Source organism: Boleophthalmus pectinirostris, unplaced genomic scaffold, assembly GCF_026225935.1.
Source record: "Boleophthalmus pectinirostris isolate CB_2022bp ecotype Guang Dong unplaced genomic scaffold, ASM2622593v1 HiC_scaffold_8, whole genome shotgun sequence".
NCBI lineage: Eukaryota > Metazoa > Chordata > Actinopteri > Gobiiformes > Gobiidae > Boleophthalmus > Boleophthalmus pectinirostris.
This window is the reverse complement of record NW_026571515.1, coordinates 35,932,348-35,954,858: the sequence shown is the minus strand read 5'-3', so window position 1 is coordinate 35,954,858 and position 22,511 is coordinate 35,932,348. Positions and strand designations below refer to the sequence as shown.

At 37.3% G+C, this 22,511-nt stretch overlaps 2 protein-coding genes across 2 annotated transcripts; one reads left to right on the top strand and one right to left on the bottom strand.

Moving 5' to 3' along the window:
• Nucleotides 1-154: 154 nt before the first annotated feature.
• pmelb (premelanosome protein b) lies at nt 155-16,992 on the bottom strand. Its single transcript, XM_055165942.1, is given in 14 exon segments — nt 155-263; nt 1,604-1,694; nt 2,453-2,658; nt 3,440-3,539; nt 4,352-4,486; nt 6,015-6,176; nt 6,620-6,925; nt 7,032-7,193; nt 8,350-8,478; nt 8,729-8,876; nt 9,385-9,497; nt 10,962-11,169; nt 16,506-16,618; nt 16,979-16,992. Coding segments are annotated over 12 exon segments (1,719 nt in total). The 5' UTR covers nt 11,020-11,169; nt 16,506-16,618; nt 16,979-16,992.
• Nucleotides 16,556-21,788, top strand: sarnp (SAP domain containing ribonucleoprotein). The gene is made up of 11 exons (XM_055166392.1): nt 16,556-16,692; nt 17,738-17,837; nt 18,017-18,060; nt 19,110-19,189; nt 19,340-19,388; nt 19,525-19,598; nt 19,676-19,713; nt 20,046-20,071; nt 20,160-20,228; nt 20,572-20,655; nt 21,283-21,788. The coding sequence occupies exons 1-11, from the start codon at nt 16,660-16,662 to the stop codon at nt 21,322-21,324; spliced, it is 639 nt and encodes a 212-aa protein (XP_055022367.1). The 5' UTR covers nt 16,556-16,659; the 3' UTR covers nt 21,325-21,788.
• The last annotated feature ends 723 nt before the right edge of the window (nt 21,789-22,511 follow it).

Here is a 22,511-nt window from a genome sequence, read left to right as displayed (position 1 = left end):
AAAACACTTTCACTTTATTAATCAACCAGCAACACAAGATTTCCAAATGAGCATTTTCTTGCCTGATTTGAATATTCTAAGTACATACTCTTATGTTTAATGTAGAAAAGAATGTATAAAAGTACAAAAACATTGCAGATTACAAAACATGTCATCACAGTGTTTCTGGCAGCAGGGGGCGCTTGTCCACGCTGTATTTTTCATTTTCAGAAATTCTGAATGGGGTAGGACTGGACTGCCAGCAAGAGGACTTCACCACATGCCTGTTCAGAAAGAAAAGAGTGCCTGTTACACTTCTATGGGGATGAATTACTACTAAATTATAACAGATTTAAGTCAACATGTTACCTTTTATCATTCTGAAAATGTAAAATTTGCCGAAAACAATATATATTAAGGTACACTATGTAACTTTTTGCTTGGGGGTCCATCACCTGTTTATTTCTATGGCCATGTTATTCCTTTGCCTGGAATGTTCCACAGCATGATATTAAAGAGCTCTACTTTACACTTCTTAAATTACAGGTGGTTTCAAAACAGGCATTCTGACTGTGAGCGGGGTCGCCTCTCAGATCTGACCTGTAACTTGGTCTAGTTTGGTCTCCATGAAGAGAGAAATGTTTAATACCATACTGTGAAACATTCCAGACAAAGCAATAATATCTTCACGGAGAAAAGAATTTGACAGACCGTCCACCAGAAAAGTTCCACAATGCATCAGGTTTGTGAAGTTGTAGTGTATTGTTTTGTATATTGCTTATATATTTATTTTTTATTTAGTTCAAAGTTAACCAAATATGATTATATAGTCGTAGTGTTTTCAGTTGGCTTGGGTTCATGTGACATCAGATTATTTTTAAGAGTCTATAGTTTAACCTGAGCTGAAGACAGGTCAAATTTGATGTTGAACTATCAGATTGCAGACCTGGTTTGTGGTTGTGATGGAAGTGTATAATTTGATGTGATTTCTGTACAAGATCCAGACCAGGCATTAACATAGATGTTCTACAAACACAATGGTCTCCACCCTCCAGGAAGCCCTTTGTTTTACCTGTCTTCGTGTGTAAAAGATGATTAATTCAAGGCTGTGAAACAAAAGTCACTTTGCTTTGTAAAGTATGATACTTTGTAATTCTGGTATTTCTTCTGTACTTCATAACTTACTGGGCTTTCCAAATGGATTATTATTATTCACGAGATATACATCATTTTCTATAACAATGGTTAAAATCTCTGTAATTACTGGCACAAAGTTCACCGTCTTCTCTGAGTATAAATAAACAAAAGCGGAACTATTTTTTTCACAATCGCTTCAGACAGTGGGGCCATTATTCAACCCCAAAGACGTGATTGTTGTCAGTTGAAAGTACTTTAAGCCACAAGATTGATATGGCAAGTTTCTGCCAATCCCAAACAAATAATGTTAAGGTTCAACATTTGTGGATCATAAGTTTGGAGATTTCTTTTAAAATTCAGTGAATCTTTGATAGAGTTATACAGACCCCTCCCCTCCACCTGAAATTATGACATCTGTAATTCTAGAATGAGAATACAACCTATGTTTGTAATGTATGTAATGCATTATGCTTGAGCTGTTTCTTACTTCAGAGAAAGAGCCACCATCACTGCAACCAGAGACACTAAAAACGCTCCCAAGATCAGCACAAGGAGGACTGACCCAGGCAAATGAGAACCTGAAAGAAAAACATAACAACTTTAGGGAAGAGCCATATATTAGGTCCATTATTGGTACTGGTGATGTCAGAGGGGTTTCCTATATATACGTATCAGGTTTATATTGAAAATGTTTGGCACCAATTTTTAGTGCTGCACTGCCCCAGTCTATGTGTCCATGTGTCCTCAGTGCATCAGATTGATTTTTTTTAACAGAACAATGGAAACAGAAGAGATATTATACACATAAAATCTGGCTGTTGAAACAATCAAGTAACAGATCAATACATTTTGTCATTATTTATACAGAAAAGGACTGATATTATTTTAATTTTTGATTGGATTTTTATTGGAATTGCGTGCATTAGCGTGTGAGAGACTTGTTTATCTGCACAAAGTCAGCTCACCTCTTGTAGTTCCAACTAAACCAGTTCTTTTGGTCAGATTGTGTTCAAATAAAGCGCAGATTAAAGTCTAACAACAGCTGCACAGCAGTGCTTACATTAGCAACACACCCCCTGGAAATGTGGATGACATCAGCTGCAATGTATCAATAATGTTCCACTGTGTCTACGTTGCGTTAATACAATCACACCATCATGTGCTTGTCTCCATGGAGACAGATTCATTTAATGCCATACTGTGGGACATTCCATGCAAAGCAATAACATATCCAAGCAGGTAATGGACCCTCCACCAGAAAACTATAGTGCACCTTAAACATTCTGAACCAAATGTGATTTCGTATTAAAAGCAGTCTGATTCTGCGTTTTCTTACCCATGTGGATGTTGAACTTAGCAGAGGTTTGGACCAGGCTGACATCGTTGGCCATGGACACGTTGATGCAGTGAAGGCCAGAGGTGTTAAAGAAGTGTCTGAGCACTAGATGACACTGTTTGGACGGCTCCACCATGTTACACTCAGAGTGCAGAGGCCTGAAGCAGTCTGCATCCAAAATCACACTGCACACCTCCTTTGGGAAGCTTCATAAACACAATCAACAGTTACAATACAAATACTATCTGAGAGTCATATTTTAATGGGCAAAAAACAAGTCAGAAAAGAAAGATTTCATATGACAAAGATCACCCACATTGTCTTGGTGCAACATTGTGTAACTTTATATGGGAGGCACGTCTCACCTGCTTGATTCGGGATTGATTGAACATTCTCCGGGGAGACTGAACATTCTCCGGAGAGATAGATATGTTTTATGCTGTACTGTGGAAGATTACGGCCAAAGGAACAACATTTGCACGGAAAAAGCAGTCAGCTTTGTGGACAAACAAGCACGGTCACAGTAAGAACTATATACTTTTCAGTGCAATAAATCCATAATGAAAAATTTTTTAAAAATTACATGACTGAAACCATTACCCTCAAACTTCCATATGTGTCACAGCCATTGTTAAAGGTGCATGTAACTTTTCTTGTCTTGCGAAAATGCCTGGACTTTCCACAATATGATGTAAGCCTATCTATGTTTCATTTATTCAATTACATGTTTTTATTGCCGCAAAATTTGATGATGTCACCCTCTAGTGTCCAAGGAGATTGCAAAGTTTTGTAATTTTGTGACATTTCAGGCATGGAAAATATAAGTCTTCAGATCCTCCCCTTGAAATGAAATCATCCCCCTGAAATTTACTTAATGCTCCTAAATCTTACTTAATGCCCCCAATCATAATAGTTTAGATATACAGTAGTATCATTTTCACAATTTGACACTTCTTCCATTTTATTTGATTTTGAGTTGATTTTTACCTTCCCTGGCAGGTGACGGTGATGTCCAAAACGTTTTTGACCATTTCTGACGCCAGCAAAGAGTTCTCCATCTGCACGATCTCCACTTTGTCAATGCCCTCTGAATACACAAGCAAAGAGAGTTAATATTCTTTTCATATATTAAAGAAAAAAATAAAGAATGACCTTAAAGTGAGTATGACAGATTTCTCAAATTTTTACTTTGGTGGGATTATAAATATTGCAAATATAGTATAGAATAGTATAGTAGTATAGTATATTGAAAATTACAGGATGTAGAGAGTTCAAACATACTTAAGACACCACGCTAGGGAGAATTTTATCCAAAATTTCAGCACTTTTTTACATGAAAGAAACACATTTTTTCTGACACTTTTCTGAAACAAAGTAACGATGTTTTCTCATATTTGTATTTGTCAGTTAATAATATTAATAATAAGAAGAAGATAAGATAAGAATTTAAGTACATAAGTACATTAGAGGAGTTTTGCTTGGTAACAGTTTTGGAATTCCCTAGTTTGATGTCACGATTTCCAACCAGGAAATTATTTTTTTAAACTTAAAAAATGGCCAACTTGGGAAACCAAGTGTGAAGGTTTTTCCTGTGAAGATGCCATTTTTAGGACTTTTGACTACTTCAGTGAATCATATTTTTATTACTCTGAAAGCCATAAATAATTATAATAATACATCAGACTTTCATAGCGCTTTTTTGGCACTAGAACAAATTACAAGTCAGATTTGTAGAGAGGTGAGCTTGCTCACAGCAAGAATGCATGTGTTTAAAGGTATTTTTGCGCAATAAAAACACTACATAGATACAATGGAACATTCTAATAAAGTCTTCAAAGAGACATGAAAAGTTACACAGTGCACCTTTAATAAAACTATATGTTATTAAACCCCACAGACCAAAGACTTCGATGCCGGTACAGAAGGATCCATAGCGATAGATCACACAGTCGTCATTGGGAGGGTCATCTGTGAGTTTCTCTGTAGAGACAATAACAGCCGCTTTTCCAGTGAGCGTCAACCCTCCCTTTGCTCCTATAGAGACACACACAGTACATTGGAAGAGCCTAGGTTAGCCCTCCCTCTGATCCAATAGACATTAGACACAAACACAAGGCTATGTAATGGCAGCAGCTTTCAGAACTCAAATGATTTTTTTCCCATAGCCCTGAGGCAGAAAAAAAACAACTAACATCATTTACACTTGTGTCTGGCAGGCTTTGTATTGTTTAATTTGTTTAACTGTCACATTTTCCAGTCAAAAAAAAGTGAAAAAATATTAGCAGTAGCACTTGGAGCATTGCTGTAGCAGTCTGATTAATGTCATTTGTGTTCAAGCTCCAGTCACTTTGCAAAAGATCATATTCAAATATGATCTAGTACAATCTGATCTAGTACCAGTGCTCTCTTTGCTCCTACAGGCAGACACAGGGTTGTACTAGTGCACTGAATACAACAGGCAAAGCAGTATTCAAATGAGACCCACCACACAATACATCTACTCATACACATTGGTGGATGAAGTACTCAATTTTGTGCTGAAAAAAGTCTCAGTCATTTCAGTAGGTCTAAAACCACAAAGAAAATACTTTTTACTTTTTAGTGAAGATCTAAAATGTAGTGGAGTTGAAAGTACAGATACCTGGTGTAAATGTAAAAAGTATCCACTGTAAAATGTACTTACGTAAAGTACAGATACCTAAAAATTGTACCTAAGTATTGTACTTCTACTTTTGTACTTTGTTACATTCCACCTCTGCTCATACACTCATTGCATTTTAAAAGTCCACTATGTTGTTTTCATGCTTGTTTCCATTGAGATGTGACGGCTTTTTCTGAATTGTTGCACAGTACGGCATTACACTTATCTAACTCCATGGATTGGTGAAAAGCAGTAGATGCCATAAGACTAACTTACAGGTCAGATTTGTGAAGAAGCGAACCACACACATTAAGCATGCAGGTTTTTCCAAGATATTTTTTGAACAATAAGAACACATGTTTAATGATGTACTGTGGACCATTCCAGGCAAAGCAATAACATCCCCAGAGAGACAAACATACTGATGGCATCACAACATTCTATAGGCCAATCATATTTAAAAGAGATGAATGGCAGATAAAATTAATATTGTTCAAATACAGACTTGTGTTGTAATACAATGAGTTCTTTGGTCTAGTTGCTAATAGAAATGATCATGTTCTACATTTGTGAATTTACCTTTTGTATATTTAATGGCTAAATACAATGTTATAGCTCATTGTGTCTCAAAGCCAACTTTTATTAAAATCGTGAAATATAATAGAAACAACCTATTAAAATTCTAATAAATTCAGGTAAAGCCTACCCAATATTGTTAATATTTATTAGGCCTCCAAATTTGCATTAGCGTTAGCATTGAGACACAAACCTCTACTTTTCTAAAAGCTGAAATGTCCTCACCATTTGTGATTTTCAGATTCTAGAAACCACCAATGATGAACCCCCCCACCAGAAAAGTGGCACAGTTCATTACTAGCTGAAAACCCTGTCATTACTAGCTGTGTCTCCGTGCTCTTTTACCTGCAGTCCCATGAGCATTGTCCTCTTCGTTGGTAGTGTCCTGTGAGTTTGGTGGAGAGGAGGACTCATACTCAGAGCCGTCTTCCTCTGCATCAGATGGAGTAGAGTTTGGCTGAGAGGATTTGTCCACAGGCACTGCAGATATCACTACTGGAGCTTTCTCTACACAACACACAAGGTTCTACTGTTATTTGAGCTAATTACTTGCAAATCACAGTGATCAGCTTGAGCTTGGTGTTTGCCAATCATAGGTCTGTCACAATAATTACTATATCAATTTACCATTCAGTATATGAACGATGTCTATGGTCATGTCAATGAGAAGAAAGTTGCAGTTCTGGTACAGCTCAAGTTCATTCTAAAGCGATTCAGGAAAGCTTAATTTCTGTCCTGTGTATGGTACTATACTTGCTCCAATGAGAATCGAGTTTCGATTCTAGTTTTAGTATTGATTAGTGTCTTATTTTCAATACTTTTGACAACCTTAAATTGAAAATTATTATAGAAGTTTAATGTTTCTATTAAACAGGTTGCTAACAGTTTCTAGTTTGTTGTCCCAGTCTAACTTTACATAATTAAAATCTAGATTTTACAAATGCTTTTACCAGTGGGGGGGTTGGTGGGCGTGACGGCAGGCTCGCAGCTCTTATCCGGGATCACTGCCTGGATCACAACTTGAGGCTTAAATGAGCCTGAGTTTACATAAGTGTGAGTGACGGTTCGCTCTCTGGAGATCAGGGCCCCACTCTCGTCCCCAAAGTCCCAATTAAAGGTGATGTCGGCCGGGCTGAGGTATTCGCTGGGGTCATGGAGGGTTACAGTGAACGCAATTGCACGGTTCTGAACAAAGCGCAGATCTCCAGCCACAATGTCATTCACCTGGTCCAAGGAAACGGAGAATGGGATCTGATCTGAGGAGGAAAAGAGAGAAATATTATAAACAATATCAATGTGAAAGCAACAGAGTAGCGCTATTGCAATGTTTAAACGTTTAAATGTTTTAAACACCAAACTGACCGGTGATGGAAAACTGTGTGGAGGCGTATCCCAGAGGTATAAACTTCTGCCTGCCTCTGTAGTGGTAGATCACGATGTCCATGATGTAAGATCCAAGAGGAACGTCATCTGTGCCAATGGTGAGAGAGGAGCAGGGACCATCTGCCACCTGCCAATACTGACCTGAAAACAGGAATAGGGTTAGATCAGGACTAGAACAGGATTAGACCAGGGCTAAACTAGTACTGAACCAAGACTGAACCAGGACAGAACCGGGACTGAACAGAGACTGAGCAAGGACTAGACCAGGACTTGACCAGAATTAGACCATGACTAGACAGGGCTAAACCAGAACTAAAGTAGGACTAGACAAGGGCTGAAGCAGGACTAAACCAGACCTGAGTCAGAACTAGATCTAGACTAAACCAGAGCTGAGCCATATTTATACTTGGTCTAAACCAGGACTAAACCAGGACTGACTGAACCAGGACTCAACTAGGATTAGATTAGGACTAAAACAAGGAAGCAGAGGAGCAGGGGTGACCTGAGACCTGCAAAAACTGACATGAAAACAAGACCAAGGTCAGACTAGGACTGAACCAGGACTAAAACAGGATTATACCAGGACTGAACCAGAACTAGATCATGGCAGAACCAGGATTAGGCCAGAACTGAAACAGGACTTCGTGGCGGGCCTTAGACACATGAGGCTGATCTGAATATTTTCTTGTCTGGACAAAGTGACTCGAGTTAAATCTCCTGACTTTCATCCTTTTTGAACTGAGTCTGATTCTTCTTTGAACAGAGATTTTTCTGCAGCACAAATGAAGTGTCATAATCTGCTCATATGAACCGGCTCCAACGGAATCCACAGCTCATTTAACCACTAAATGACTATTACCACTGCTGTTGATACTGCTATTATTTAAACTAGTATCATTCTACAGCTGTTATGACTCGAGTACTATTAAAGGTGGGGAGAGTAGTCTAAAATTGTACTCAAGTAAGAGTAAAATTACTCAAGTGGAGTACAAAGTAGTGGTCAAGACATTACTCAAGTAAGAATAAAAAAGTATTTGGGAGTACAACTCAAGAAAGACCAATTGTAAGAATAACTGTTTGGGTGTAACATCAGATTTATAATTTTAAGTTAATGAAATTCAAAGAACAAAACATTAAATAATAAAACTATTACTCAAATGGGAGTATGCTGTTAAAACAGTACTCTGAAAAGTACAATTTCTTTAAAAAGTTACTCAAGTAAATGTAACTGAGTACTCCCCACCTCTGACTAAAGTCTGGTAAAGGTAAAGTTAAAGAGAAAAGACAGTCCGCATACCCCATGTTTTCCACACAAACACATATTGTGGTTTCTTGTCATCTTTTATTGGAGTTCCATCAGGAAAAACCAGCTCCTCGTCTGCACTCTCCAGAGGGTACATCGGCTCTGACGCGGCGTGATGGGTTCCTATTCCAAGAGAGAAAAATATGTTAATTAATGACAATCAGTCATGCTTTTATTCATTCAGTCACACAGACCCTGAGGGTGAGGCAGAAGAAGAGTGTTCCCAACGACACATAAACAGTGTGCATGGCAATGGAAATGCAACTGACTCAGCTGAGTGATGATTTTTTATCTGTACTATTCCCAAAGGGGACATTTGTATTGGACAAAGCCACAGATGAATCAGAAAAGGCATAATTGTTGCTCCATTTACCATTATGTTCTCCGTCTTCTGCCCACACCACGTCTCCTCCAGGGGACAGCACTCTCTGGCCGTGGGGAAACTGCAGTTCGATAGTGAAGGTCACTTTAGCTGCGGTCAGAGTCGGGGAGTCGTTTGCCACATTGAATCACTTTTCCCCCTGTGTCAAACCACAAAAGAGTTTAAAAAGTCACATGGAAAACAGTGAGAGATACAGGACTACACTCATACCATACTCTCTACAACTGTACAACAACTCACCCTTTTGTAACAGATAATATTCCCAACAACTGTACAACAACTCACCCTTATGTAACAGATAACCTTAAGTCCTCTCAATAATCATATCATTGTTGCACTGTCTTCCTATGACCTCTTGTATAAAGCTGTGTTTTTATATTTTACTTATCTTTCTATTTTATTTTGACTTTTACATATACATTTTTATAATTATGTCTTATTTGACACCTGTCCCTTGCTATATTTTTTGCTATTTATTTAGAATTTATTATTACCATTTATACTTTTTCTCTACTATATTATATTGTGATGTGTGAGCTACTGTGTCCAAATAATTTCCCCTGTGCATCAATAAAGTTTGTCTAAATCTAAGTTTAAGGATAATGTGATGTCATGTATGAATGTAACATACATATTTATGTTTACACATCGTTTTATTTTGTACCTTTCCAGGAGTCGTGAAGGCGTGGGTCTCCTTCTTTCCAGACTGGATACATCTTTGTATTCCATGAAGGAAACCGAGTGAAACGTTTTTTGGGCTCTGCAAAGAAAAGGCATTTAAACACTAAAATTTAAGCTATTTTAGAAACTATAGCTCAAAGACAAAATATGAGTATGCAACGATTACTAGCACAGAATGGAGCTGGAAACATTGTAGTCAGTGGGCAAACGACTCTCGTCTGTGCGACTGGTCCAGAAGGTAAATGTGAGTCTGCTTTTAACTCATTTGTGCTGTCTCCAATCCCTCTCATGTGACACAGTGTTCAGTGTTCATGAAGTCAACTAAAAATTGGTTTCTCCAAAAATAGTGGTTTCCATTTTTTTACAGTCTGATGAATGAATATACATACTGTACATATTTTTAACATAATCAGATACGATAAAACAGATTTAAAAAAGAATAAAAATTAATCCACATGTCTATATCCTCTGCGGCTGTGGTATTCAAGTTCAGTTTGCGCATTACTGAACCAGGTCATGAGAAAGACCTACATCCAGATAAGAAAAAGAAATGAAGCAAAAATATCTTCCACACCAAAACTACTACTACTACTTTTCATACTGCTACCCACAGTGAATACGATATAACAATATTGTCAATTTTGTTAAAATATGAAACAACATAATTTTCCAATAAGCTATAGTAAACACAGCTGTACAAAGCAGAGGGCACTACATAGACCAGGATCCTTTTCTCCATATCAGTGTAGTCATTAGCCAACATAGAGTCTTAGTGAGTCTTTTGAAATGATGATCTCACTACAGGAAAGGAAATGCTTATACACTACAGTACCACACAGGTTTAATATTTGTTGTATCAAGATTTAGATTTTGTTCACCCCTACTTAAATTTCACTTTGAATTGCAATCAGCTAATTTTAAAATTTCACTTAGAAGCTACAGAACAAAGGAGTAGCAGGTTGACATAAGGCTGCAACTTAAGATCACAGTCAAATCAAAATAAAAAACTAAAGTGCAATGTGTAACTTTTCCGATGAGCCCTTCACCTGCTTGTCTCCATGGTGATGTCCTGGTATGTTGCACAGTTATAAACTTAACTGTCTAGTATGAGTTTAAATCATAGACTGTATGAATAGACAAAGCTAACCAAGTCCTTGTAGGAAGCGTACGTGGGAGCGCTTTCGGCTCCTTCTGACTCTGGACCCTGGAAAAATGGTCATCCCTCTCTCTGTAACTGCTGTAGTGAGCCTTGTCATGTTGGTCTTAAAATGTTTGTATTAACCCACTCTTCATGATCGTGGTGTTTTTATTTAGTTATTTTATACATTATTAAATTCCTATTTTTAATGTGGAGCGGCTCCAAATTCGCCCATGTAACTGCTATGTTTAACCTCACACTCCCTTAGTTCACTTCTTTATACAGTCTATGTTTTAAATACAGGTGTTGAAATGGCTACAAAATAAATTAGAAACATGCATTCTTTTGAGTGTGCTCGCCTCTCCAGAACTGTTATTGGCCCATTTCCAGCCTGAGTCTACTTACTTGCCAGACTGGTCCCAGCGAGCAGCAGTAGAGCCAAGAGCCCAATGGTCGCCTGCATTTTCACAGCACCACAGAGTCAATGAAAAATCCCTTTTGTGAACATGGGGCAGGGGTGAGGGCCTTATAAGCTTTCCGAAGTCTGACCTATTAACCCACCACGCCCCCATCCTCTGAAATCCTCCAGGCCAGCTCCAACTCGAGTCACATTCTAGGGCACAAAAAGAGTTATGAGTATTATTTTACAGTGTTACAGTGTGTACAGTGTTTCAGGATTAGGGTTGTACACATAAGAAAATAATCCAGAACAAATGCCAGTTTGTCATTTGGCAACAAGAAAGTCACGAGACATTTTTGGTTTACTATAATGTGGATTTGACCTGAGTAATGTATGCAGAGAAGAGGGTCAGAGGAGCAGAGGATGCAGATAAGAGGGTGAGATGGAGCAGAGGACGCAAGTGGAGTAGAGGATGCAGAGGAGAGGGTCAGATGGAGCAGAGGATGCAGATGAGAGGGTCAGACGGAGAAGAGGATGCAGGTGGAGCAGAGGATGCAGAGGAGAGGGTCAGATGGAGCAGAGGACGCAAGTGGAGTAGAGGATGCAGAGAAGAGGGTCAGATGGAGCAGAGGATGCAGGTGGAGTAGAAGATGCAGTGGAGGCAGAGGAGAGGGTCAGAGAAGCAGAGGAGTGATTTGCTGGTTATACAAGCTTTTACCTAAATCTCCTTGTCACCTGACTTAATTTTGGCGGCCTCTTTAAGTGCTCCCAATTCTAAACGGATTTACACTAACGGTCAAGGAGCCACGTGAAACTCAACAGATTTTAAATTCTGTGTTACCAGATATTATCATTTCGGGCAAATAACAAAACATGTATGTTTTTGATCATTCTTCTTGATTTGGTGACCATAGTAAGCAGTTGTCTTCCGAACAGATGGTCAAAAGAATCACACCTTACATACACCTATATTTGGTACATACTGCCATTGGGTCCTTAAGCAAAACACTTCACCCATAAACTGCACTATAGGCATACACTAAGTATAAACACTGACATCATGGTTATCTACATAATGTAAAACTAAGGCTGGCTTGCTGGATCAACTCTTATCCGAACACATACTGTCATTGTGTCTTTGGGCAAGACACTTCACCCACTCTAGTCAATGTAGTGTTGCTACTTTGGACAAGGACGGCATCTGGTATAAAAAAATAAATAAAAATCTAACAAAAAATAAAATAGTATATCTTAAATATAGAAATATCATGAAAAAATTGCAGATGTAATAACCAAATACACACCATCACCATAGGGTTGTCAAAAGTATAGAAAACGAGATAAGTAAAACTAGTATCAAAACGAGATACTCATTTGAGAAAGTATCAACACTAAAAAAGACACATTCACAGGACAGAAATGAACCTTTCCTGAGTAACTTTAGAATGATCTTTAGTTGTATTAGGACAAGTATACGAATGTAAGACTAGTATGTGCCCACGGACCACAGGTACCTACCTAGACCACTGAGGGATTACACAGATAATGTCTGAAATTGAGTTTGTAATTTTAGTATCGTGACAACACTAATCTGTAGTACTTTGTAATGTCGCAAAAATACATATAGTAATTGCTTTATAGCGTGGAGAGTTGCTCATTCTTTCACTTCCGTTCCATTTAAACAACACAACACATCACAACACAGAGAGGTCAGAGCGGTGGATCAAAATGGAGGAATGTAAAAGTTAATGTGGATTATGGAGAGACGTGTGACTCCTAAACTCCTCCGGCTCGGTGCAAGTTTGGAGTGTGCGCCCAAATCGTGACACTGTTAAACAATGTCCACATTCACTGCAAAATCCTATTTCATTTGACCTCAATCATCTGGAGTTTTGGGAGGGTTTGGAATAATTAAGCAAAGACAAATCATAATTGTAAATTGAATGGTTATGATTAGCAAAATACAGTGTTTAGTAGGCAGAAGTGGGTAGTGAGCAGTTTTCAAACACCTATTGATACTTTCAATAGCATGCTGAGGGTGTTCTACATTTATGTCTATATACTGAAATGTTCAGCAGTTACCATGCTGACACAATGCACACATTAGCAAACACTGTCAAAATTTTTAAGTCTGAAAACTCGAGAATACATACAAAATGGATTTAAGCAGTACATTTTCAGGATCCTGTGATCAATATGAGTGTTTGTGATCCTGTTTAGATGTTTTTTCAACAAAAAGGTGAGAGTGATTGAAACAGCACAAATCAGCTCTCCTGTTGTAATTCCAGCTAAATCAGCTCTTCCTGTTCAAATTGTGTTAAAATAAAGATCAGATTAAAGTCTAACTTGATAAACAGAGCTTCAGACAGAGCAGTATATACAGTTAGCTTCACACCACCAGGCAACGGTGATGACATCTGCTTTAAAGTATCAATAGGCCTACTTCTAGTAGATTAATATAGCATACAATGTTACAGTACATCTACTTTTACCTGAGTAAACATTCTGGTTACTCTTTTGCCCAAGATCCAGAATCCACACATCTTCAGTACTTAACAAAAATGTGAATCTGGTCACATATGAATGTCTCTAAATTCAGATGGGCATGATTGACAAGTGGATTAGCCAATCAGGGACAAGCATTATCAGGCAAGTTCTCTTCCCACTGTGAGTAAGCCTTAAGCCCAATTTCTGGTCGTGCATTAAATCATCTGTGTCACCTTGAACCCCCTTCGCAGAGCGTCTGCATCCACCGTCGTGCACCTCAGAAATTTTGTAACTACGCGTCAAACCGATGCAACCGATGGCAAGGGAAAGCAACACAAACAGCAAGGGAAGGCAATGCAGATACTAAGGGCTGTGATTGGTCCTCTCTATCACCACTCTACACACATTTCCGGTACTCCACTTTCCCGCTTAATTTTGTATACAAACTTACTTTGCGCCACATAGACCTCAACGCAGATCCATAAATCAAAAACGAGGGCTACAAAGTGACGTCGGTAGTGTGCGTTGAGTCGACACAGAAATATAAAACAACCTAAAGTGACAAACGCTTTTGCTGACAATATCAAATTATTTAGTTTCTTGCAGCACTCCTTCAGGGATGATTTAGTTTGTCTCATTTTTGTGCCTGTTCTTTGAAAACACTAGATTTTAAGCATTAATGTTTTGTCCTTTAAATTACATTAACTTCAAATTGTAAATCAGTTGTTACTTTTTTGGAATTTTTGAAACTTACTTCTAATAATATTATCTTGAAGTAGCAGAAGATAGCATTACTAGAGCACAATTTCTCTTTCAGGTCTTATTCTATGTAAAAACTGCTAACCCTGTAGTTTAGACCTCTACAAACACGATTTCAGTCTTAATGTTAATGCTCCTGGACCAGTTTACAAATACAATATGCAGAAAATTTTGATGTAGAATTTTGTTATATTTAATCATGAAACCACTGAACTCTTTGCTTTAAACTCACTTAAACCGTGACACCTTTTAAACCTCTTTTGTTTTGAATAATCTCCACATCCACAACAAAACCCTATTGTGTTAAACATGAACTCTGTAAGTTCAAGTGCATCACTAAAAGCCCATAAGCAGAAGAATTTACACTGAAAAAAGATGGCTTAACCTATATCCTGGCAGGTCAGTGGGTTGTCAAAAGTATCGAAACTCAGATAATTGATAGTAAAACCTATGTGTTAAACTGATCTTAAGCTCTATTAGAACAAGTATAAGAGTACATAGACTAGTAGACATAGACTGAGGGATTACACAGATATAAGATCACATGGTCATATAAAAGAAAGTACTATGATTTAACTGTGAAAATTACATTCTATTGTCTAATTAAGTGTTTTTAATTCACTTATTTAGTGTGGTATCGGAATTGGTACTGAGTATCGAGTCTGAAATTTTACTATCATGACAACGCTAGTATTAATCTACTCTTTATATACTGAGGCTGGTCATATATTGTTTTCTGTAGAATTTGTGGTGTGGTTTGGTTGAAAATTATGAAAATACCATAGAGATATAGAACAATATATTACTTTTATGATTTCACACAAACTAGCCCTGAAACTAGCTTACTCAAATCAGATGTCTGAATTTAACAAACATAATTACAAATGTGGCAATATATGATGAGATCAAGGCAGCTGCAGTTGCTTTCTTTTACCTTCACCTGCCATCATGGACTAAAAAGCCTAAAAGTATGACGGGGAATGGAATTCCATATGTTTTGTTAAAGCTTGCCGCTCTGCCACTCAGGAGCACCCCTCCCTCCTCTTTCTTCATCTTATCTCTTGACTTTTATATTAGCACAGATGCTTCAAATCAAACAGAATAGGGCCAGGGTGATTTAAAACATGGACGCATGATCGATTTATGATCTGGATGATTTATGATCTGGATCTGAGGCCAAACGCACCTTATGAAACAAAAGTGAAGCTTTTCCTTGTGATTTTGTAAAGTGGACTAAGCCTTAAAGGAGTGTGAGGCTACCAGTTATAGAAGCAAATAGGAATAAGAATTGATTTAAAAAAAAGAAAAAGAAAAGAAACACCAGGATCACATAGAACAGGTTACAAACCCAAACCTTGCAGCATAGGGGAGTAGATGACTTCAGTATATAACAGACACATAATGTTGTTTAAAGCACTTAACTGTGCAATGTAGACCGCAAATATTTCATTCACCTATATGAAATACAAAAAATAAATAAATAAATACTAGAGTCACTAATGTTAACTACTCAAAAATAACACATTCCAAACTGAATGTAGAAATGTAGATATAGGCTGCCTGTTTATTCTATGAGAAATACCAATAACAAGTAGTTATTTATATTTGGCTGAAGATAACACTGTTTAAAAGTGGGTTGCCAGACTCTATAAAGACCTAAGACTTACAGAGTTCTGCTCCAAACAAATGAAGCTCACAAGTCTAGCAGTTATAGGAGCCATTTGGAGCCAATGAGTTCCACATTAGGAATATGAATTCATTAAAGTACAAAATAGCTGAATAAAACCACCAGGATCATGTAGAGCGGGTTAACATGAACATTTTAAGACCAACATGACGAGTCTCACAGTCCCAGTTACAGAGAGAGGGGTGACAATTATTCAATGTAAAATCAACTGGAAACAGAGTCAATGGAGCCAGAAGCACCTGCATGCCCATTTCCTATATAGACCGAAGCAGCTAGTAGGGTAACTGTTTCCTTTCATATATAATCTATAATTCACCTTCTTTGTTTTTATGCTTCCACTTGAGATGGGCCATATTGATAAAGAGTAATAACTTGGTATTTTATTATTTTATTATGGCAGTCAATCCAACAGAACTGTGCTAAAACATGTCAAGTTCAGAATCAGGTAAATGTGGAATGACTTTATAATATTATTTAGGTTACACAAATTTATTTCCATTTTATATTTATATACTTTTGCAGCATTTCTTTAACTAGAAACCATTTTATCAATATCCAAATTTTGCTTTTTTTCGAAACAACATTCACAGCATCTAGTTTTTGATAACATGCTCACCTTTGTATTTCCACTCCTCCAGTGTCTCGGTGCATCCACACGGCGGCTCTGTGCTCTCCTGCCCGCCTTTGAGCGCTCCTGTCCCGGCCGCGGAGGAGCAGAAGTAGCCGCTCCTGTTCCGTGATTGGAGGAAGACACGCATCAACAAAGCAACATGGCTGAAGTCATAGAACTGCAAAAGCTCAAGGTTTGGACGTTTATTTGCACTTTTAACGTAATAAACCGACGCTATGTGAACTGTGAACATGTCCTGTAAATTCTTAGATCTACTTTTGTATTTTTTATGATAGAAAATATAATATATTTTTCGGTATTTTTGCATACTACGTCCATTCACCGGCGTGTTCACGTTGTCCATTGAGTTAGCTCGCTGCTAGCTGTTGCTGCTACTATTACAGACGATTCACTTTTTAAGCAACTCGTGTTTGAATAAAAGTTTAATATAGGACTTACATACTTTTAAATTCACTTACCTAAAAAGTGGAACATTTTGCTTAACTATACTAAGATGTATTTGAATCGCTAATATATCTAAATCATCTTCGGGGAAATCAACCAAATTTCAGTCATGCGATGTAAATAACGCGAGAATAGATCGTTCATTTGGGATTTTAACATTTGTGCCTTTTATTGTTTAAAATATTGTATGAAGTAATGAACACATTAAGAAAACGTGATCATAATTTAGTTTTGTAAATTCTATCCTAACGTAATTTAGTTTGCAAAATGTAAAAAGTGGGACATAAATACAAGGCCTGTCTGTGTTATTATGAAACCAGCCATATAATCTCTTAATCCATGAGCTTCAATATGGCATACTCCCTTCATCTCGACATTTTATATGATAAATATGGGCTACTATTTCATTACTACTTTCATGTCAAAAACATTTCTTCCTTCCATTCCTTCAATTCATGATTGTACGGACGTTGCAATGGCAAATGTGTTGCAGTAATTGTGAAAAAAAATAAAAAGTAGTAATAGTTTACTAGTCAGCTATTTTATTTATTTATTTTTGTCAGTTAGTCAAATTGTAATTTTTATCGTACATTAACCAGGTAAAGGTTGAAATATGTGGTGAAAGAATTGTTTTGTTTTGTTTTTTTTAATTAATAATGTCTTTGTTATAATAGTTTTTCTGGTTTTAGAGTCTGCTTTGTTCAAATAACAATTAAGATTATTTTAATGGTCAAGTAGTCCCAGTCATTCTGTTGTTTTGCTATGTGTTGTAGCTTGCGGAGCTGAGGCAAGAGTGTGAAGCTCGAGGCCTGGAGACAAAGGGAAACAAAGGAGAACTCATCGCCCGACTACAGGCCTATCTGGACGAGCACGGTCTGACGCTATATTAATTTATATTAATTATTAATCATTTCAAAAACCATAAAATTTTTTGTAAAGGTCTAAACTACAGGGTTGGCAGCTTTTGTACCTTTTAAAATTTAGATTTTTAAATTCTGTTGCAATTAGCCATGCACACTTATTAACTGTGATGTTCTTCTTTGGGTCCACAGATGAAGATGTGGATGTGGATGATGTCCTGGCAGAAGATGCAGAGGTAAATGCCCACTGCTCTGTACTTCATATTCGTAGACTTCAGCAGCGTTGCAATGTTTCCCATAGATTTATACAGGGAGTGCAATGGCACAAGTGATCCATGTTTGAATATGTTTTTGGATTATGCCTTTACTGATCAAAAGAGGCACATGATTAAATACAGTTACTTCAGTGTTTATAACCGGGTTAAGGAGAGTCCCTGCCTTAAGTGGAGGAGTTCAAGCATCTCGGGGTCTTGACTCTTGTTCATGAGTGAGGGGAAGATGGAGCGTGAGATTGACAGAAGGATTGGTGCAGCATCTGCAGTGATGCGGTCGCTGTATTGGACCGTTGTGGTGAAGAGGGAACTGAGCCGAAAGGCAAAGCTCTCGGTTTACCGGTCAGTCTATGTTCCTACCCTCACCTATGGTCATGAACTGTGGGTAATGACCAAAAGGACAAGATTGTGGATACAAGCGGCTGAAATGAGTTTCTTCCACAGAGTGGTTGAGTGCTTCCTTAGAGATGGGGTGAGAAGCTCAGTAGAGTAGATTTCGGAGTAGAGCCGCTGCTCCTCCATGTCGAGAGGAGCCAGTTGAGGTGGCTTGGGCATTTGTTCCGGATGCCCCCTGGGCACGTCCCACTGGAAGGAGGTCCCGGGGAAGACCCAGGACACGCTGGTGGGACTATGTCTCTTACTGGCTTGGAACGCCTTGGGGTCTCCCTGGAAGAGCTCGAGGAAGTGTCCAGGGTGAAGGAAGTCTGGAATCCCTGCTTAGACTGCTGCCCCCACGACCCTGCCCCGGATGAGTGGAAGAAAATCGATGGATGTTTATGACATTACATCAAAAATAAATTAATTATTATAAATTATTATTTTAGAATTTTAGAGTTTGCTTTTAGACTATGGGGGCAAATAAATACCCTATTGGGGGCACCATAGTCCTCCCTATTAAAGGGGGGGAAAAATCACACAATCCAACCACGTTACATGCTTTGCTCATTCTGGTTGAAATTATTATTTTCCTAATTTAAACAATATTAAAATAAAGTGTGTGTTACGTTTTTCAGGACTTCAGTAAAGCAGACAGTGCCAGTCCTGTGAAGATCTCTAAACCTCCAGAGACAACTAATACAACGAGCACAGAGGAGTGAGTTAAATGTCATTATTCTCCTCCTTTGGTTATTGTTTCTATTATAAAAAGGGATTTACCTACATTACGATGGCTTTTTTAATCCCTTAGAATTAGGGGTTACTATTGTGATTAAACGTTTTCTAACTTATTTATTTTTCTTCTCAGAGTTGCCAAAAAAGTGGTAAAAATTGAGCCGCCTTCATCAGCAGCTGAAGTACGTATTAGTCTTTTTTAATCTAAGCTTGTCTGTCAGTCTGTGCACATGTTGTTAACCCTATTTAAATGTATTGAACTGCACATTTGAACTGTGATGTAGCCACTGTCATATTTATAAGTTGTTGTTGTTGCAGAGACTCCAGAAAAGAGCCGAGCGTTTTAATATGCCAGCGACTGCAGAGAGCAAGAGGGCCCAGCGAGCAGCTAGGTCAGTATTTACTAATAAGTATTTATTTTACATTATTATACTGGATATTACATCTAAATGACTTGCTTTTCATGTAGGTTTGGCCTCCCAGCAGATGCAAAGAGTCCATCACTAGGTACTGTACTGTAAATAACCATTGTAGCATTAATTCTTACTGTCAGTTAGATTACTGTGAGTAGAAATCTCAACATTTAAATTTAAGATAAAAACATTTTACATTTGGCTTGCTGGTTTGGAGTACAAATGGAACTGAAGTTATTTCTTTTTGCCTCTAAAGTTCTCACAATTAGTTCTATGATTTATATTGGAACTTGTGTATCAAATTATCAATTAGGAATGTCAAATATATTACCTTATCATTAATGGTTACCATGATAATACTGTGAAGTAGATGTGAATAATGTTACAGTGTAAACTGATAAACTAAAACCTTATTGTTTACCACAGGTTCTGTTGCCACCGGAAAAACTGCAGTAGGTTTTTCACGTTTTTCTGTTGGCTAAATTTCAAACTTGCATTGTGTTGAATTCATTTTTTTTTTTATCACTGAATTCTCTCAAGGTTAATGTGGATCAGCTGAAGAAGAGGGCAGAACGATTTGGTGTGAATGTGTCTTCCATTTCACAAAAGGTAATGATACTTTTTTCTCTAGAGGGGGGCTAAAAAAGTCTGTGGTTGATTTACTACTTACGATTAATGTTATGGTTAATATGTGCCCTCTCTGTTAGCATATATGAACTAAATTGAAATGATATTGTCACTATAACATCAAAAAGCGGTCACCAGAGCCTTTATTGTAAGACAGTAGAAAGATCATTAAGACACAAGAATAACATAGTGATTTGCAGAGATCCCTAAACAAAAACATTTCAGATTTAACACAATTTTTTTTGACAAACCAGTAATGTCTATTTAATAATTACTCACTGATTTTTATTAATTTAAATGACATTTTTGTGTAATTTGTTCACAGATTGAAGAAGATGAGAAGCTAAAGAAGAGAAAAGAGCGGTTTGGCATTATGACTGGAGCCACTGGAGCATCGCCTGATGTCGAGGTATGAGTCTTTGTGTAACATGACAGTTTGTATGCTCAGAATACTTACTACTGGATACTTCATCCATGTGTTATTTAGAGCAGTGCTGAATAACAGCTTCTCAAGAAATGTAACTCACCACCAAATAACTTTTTTTTTCTTTTTTTTTTCTTTTTTGGCCAATTCAAGTATAAACACAAAAAGTCTCATGAGATCATATTTCTCATGTGTGCACAAAGATTTTGTCCCATGCCCCACAACTAGGGCTGTAGGCCTTCAGTCATTTAATCAGTTAATCAGTTTATGGAGTCCTCTGGACCAGACTCTGAATTAGTGAGTAATCATTATCTTAAATGGTTGTTTTTGCTTGAGCTTCCCCCTTAAATGCAGTCTTGTGAGTGCAGTGTGGGTCAGATACATACATACTTTTGCCACACCCCTTTTTAGTTGACTAATTGATCAGCAGCCCGTCTTTATTCAACCAAGAATTTCTTTAGTCAACTACAGCCCCACATACAACCCTTAACCTACAATAATTAGTATTCAAATATTCAGTACAGTATTCTGTATATTTTTCTCATCTTGTATACCTCTTTTTATAATTTCATCATAAATATATATATATTTTATTTTTTATTTTTTTTACAGGCCAAGAAATTGAAGCGTGCAGAGCGATTTGGAATGGCATAATGTTTTCAAGCTTTTGTAAAATGTTTCATATCAGTTTAACAAAACCTCACAAAACTAAATTACAATATTCAGTTTCTAATAAAGCATCACCCAGTGTAAATAGGTGAGTTATTTAGGTCATTGCTTTTTATTTGTGTTTTAATCAAAAGATAATCCCTTTTTGTTTTCATTTTATTATAAAAAAAAAAGATATCTTTCATAGATTATGTCAAATGAACCCCGTCTCTGGTTAGAAAAATCTGTTGTTGCAAAAAATATATAGGCACCTGCTGTAAACATAGTAGTCAAAGTGTTGTTTTTTGTGCTTTTTATAAGATATTTTAAATTCTGTGGACTCTAGGCTGAATAAACCAGGACATAACTCCCTGATAGATAAATTCACCTATTTACAGTGTTCTTTGATTTTATAGTTTATGTTGAAGGTTGTCCATTAAAATGCCTTTGTTCTATGTCATTTTATATAACTTTGTGATTAATAAACTGTTTAAAAAAAATATTGGCTACTTATTCTGTTTTATTGTAAGTGCCAATATTATGCTACATTATATTATAATGTTGTTTCCTCATCAAAAACATACCTGGAGTTCTGTTTTGTTTCATTCACATGTTTAACACACAATCCCTGCATATTTAGGCCGAGTTCTTCTTTCAAACAGAAAACACTGTTCCACCTTGTAATTTCATGTGGTAATAAAGGAGGCGCTCAACTGTGTTTTTAAACCTCATGCACCTTCACTAGAATCATTTAGATCATTTCAGCCCTAGAATTGCCACTCTCCTAAACAAAAGTCAAAAGGTTGCTGTTGAAAACTATCTCCACAAGATGTCACAAGGTGGAACAGAGCATTGTGAGCTTAAGGGATGTAGCCAGACTAATAATAAAAAAATATATGTTAATGACACAAAACACAACTACAGGTGTGTTTATGAATAGGTAACAGCATTCTAGCATGGCTTAAAGTTTACAAGAGTCAATTCTGTGTAATATAAGATCTTTAAAGTAGGATTAGGCTCAGAAGGGTTAGAGGCAAATTCCTGTTACTGTTCCTTCATCAAAACAAACCTGGAGTTGCGTTTCACATTTTAGTATTTTAGATTGCACTGTGTCACCAGCTTCTCTGACCGACAGTCACTAGCACACACAACACCACCCACTTTGCCTTTGTATGAGGGGGAAGTGCCTTGCA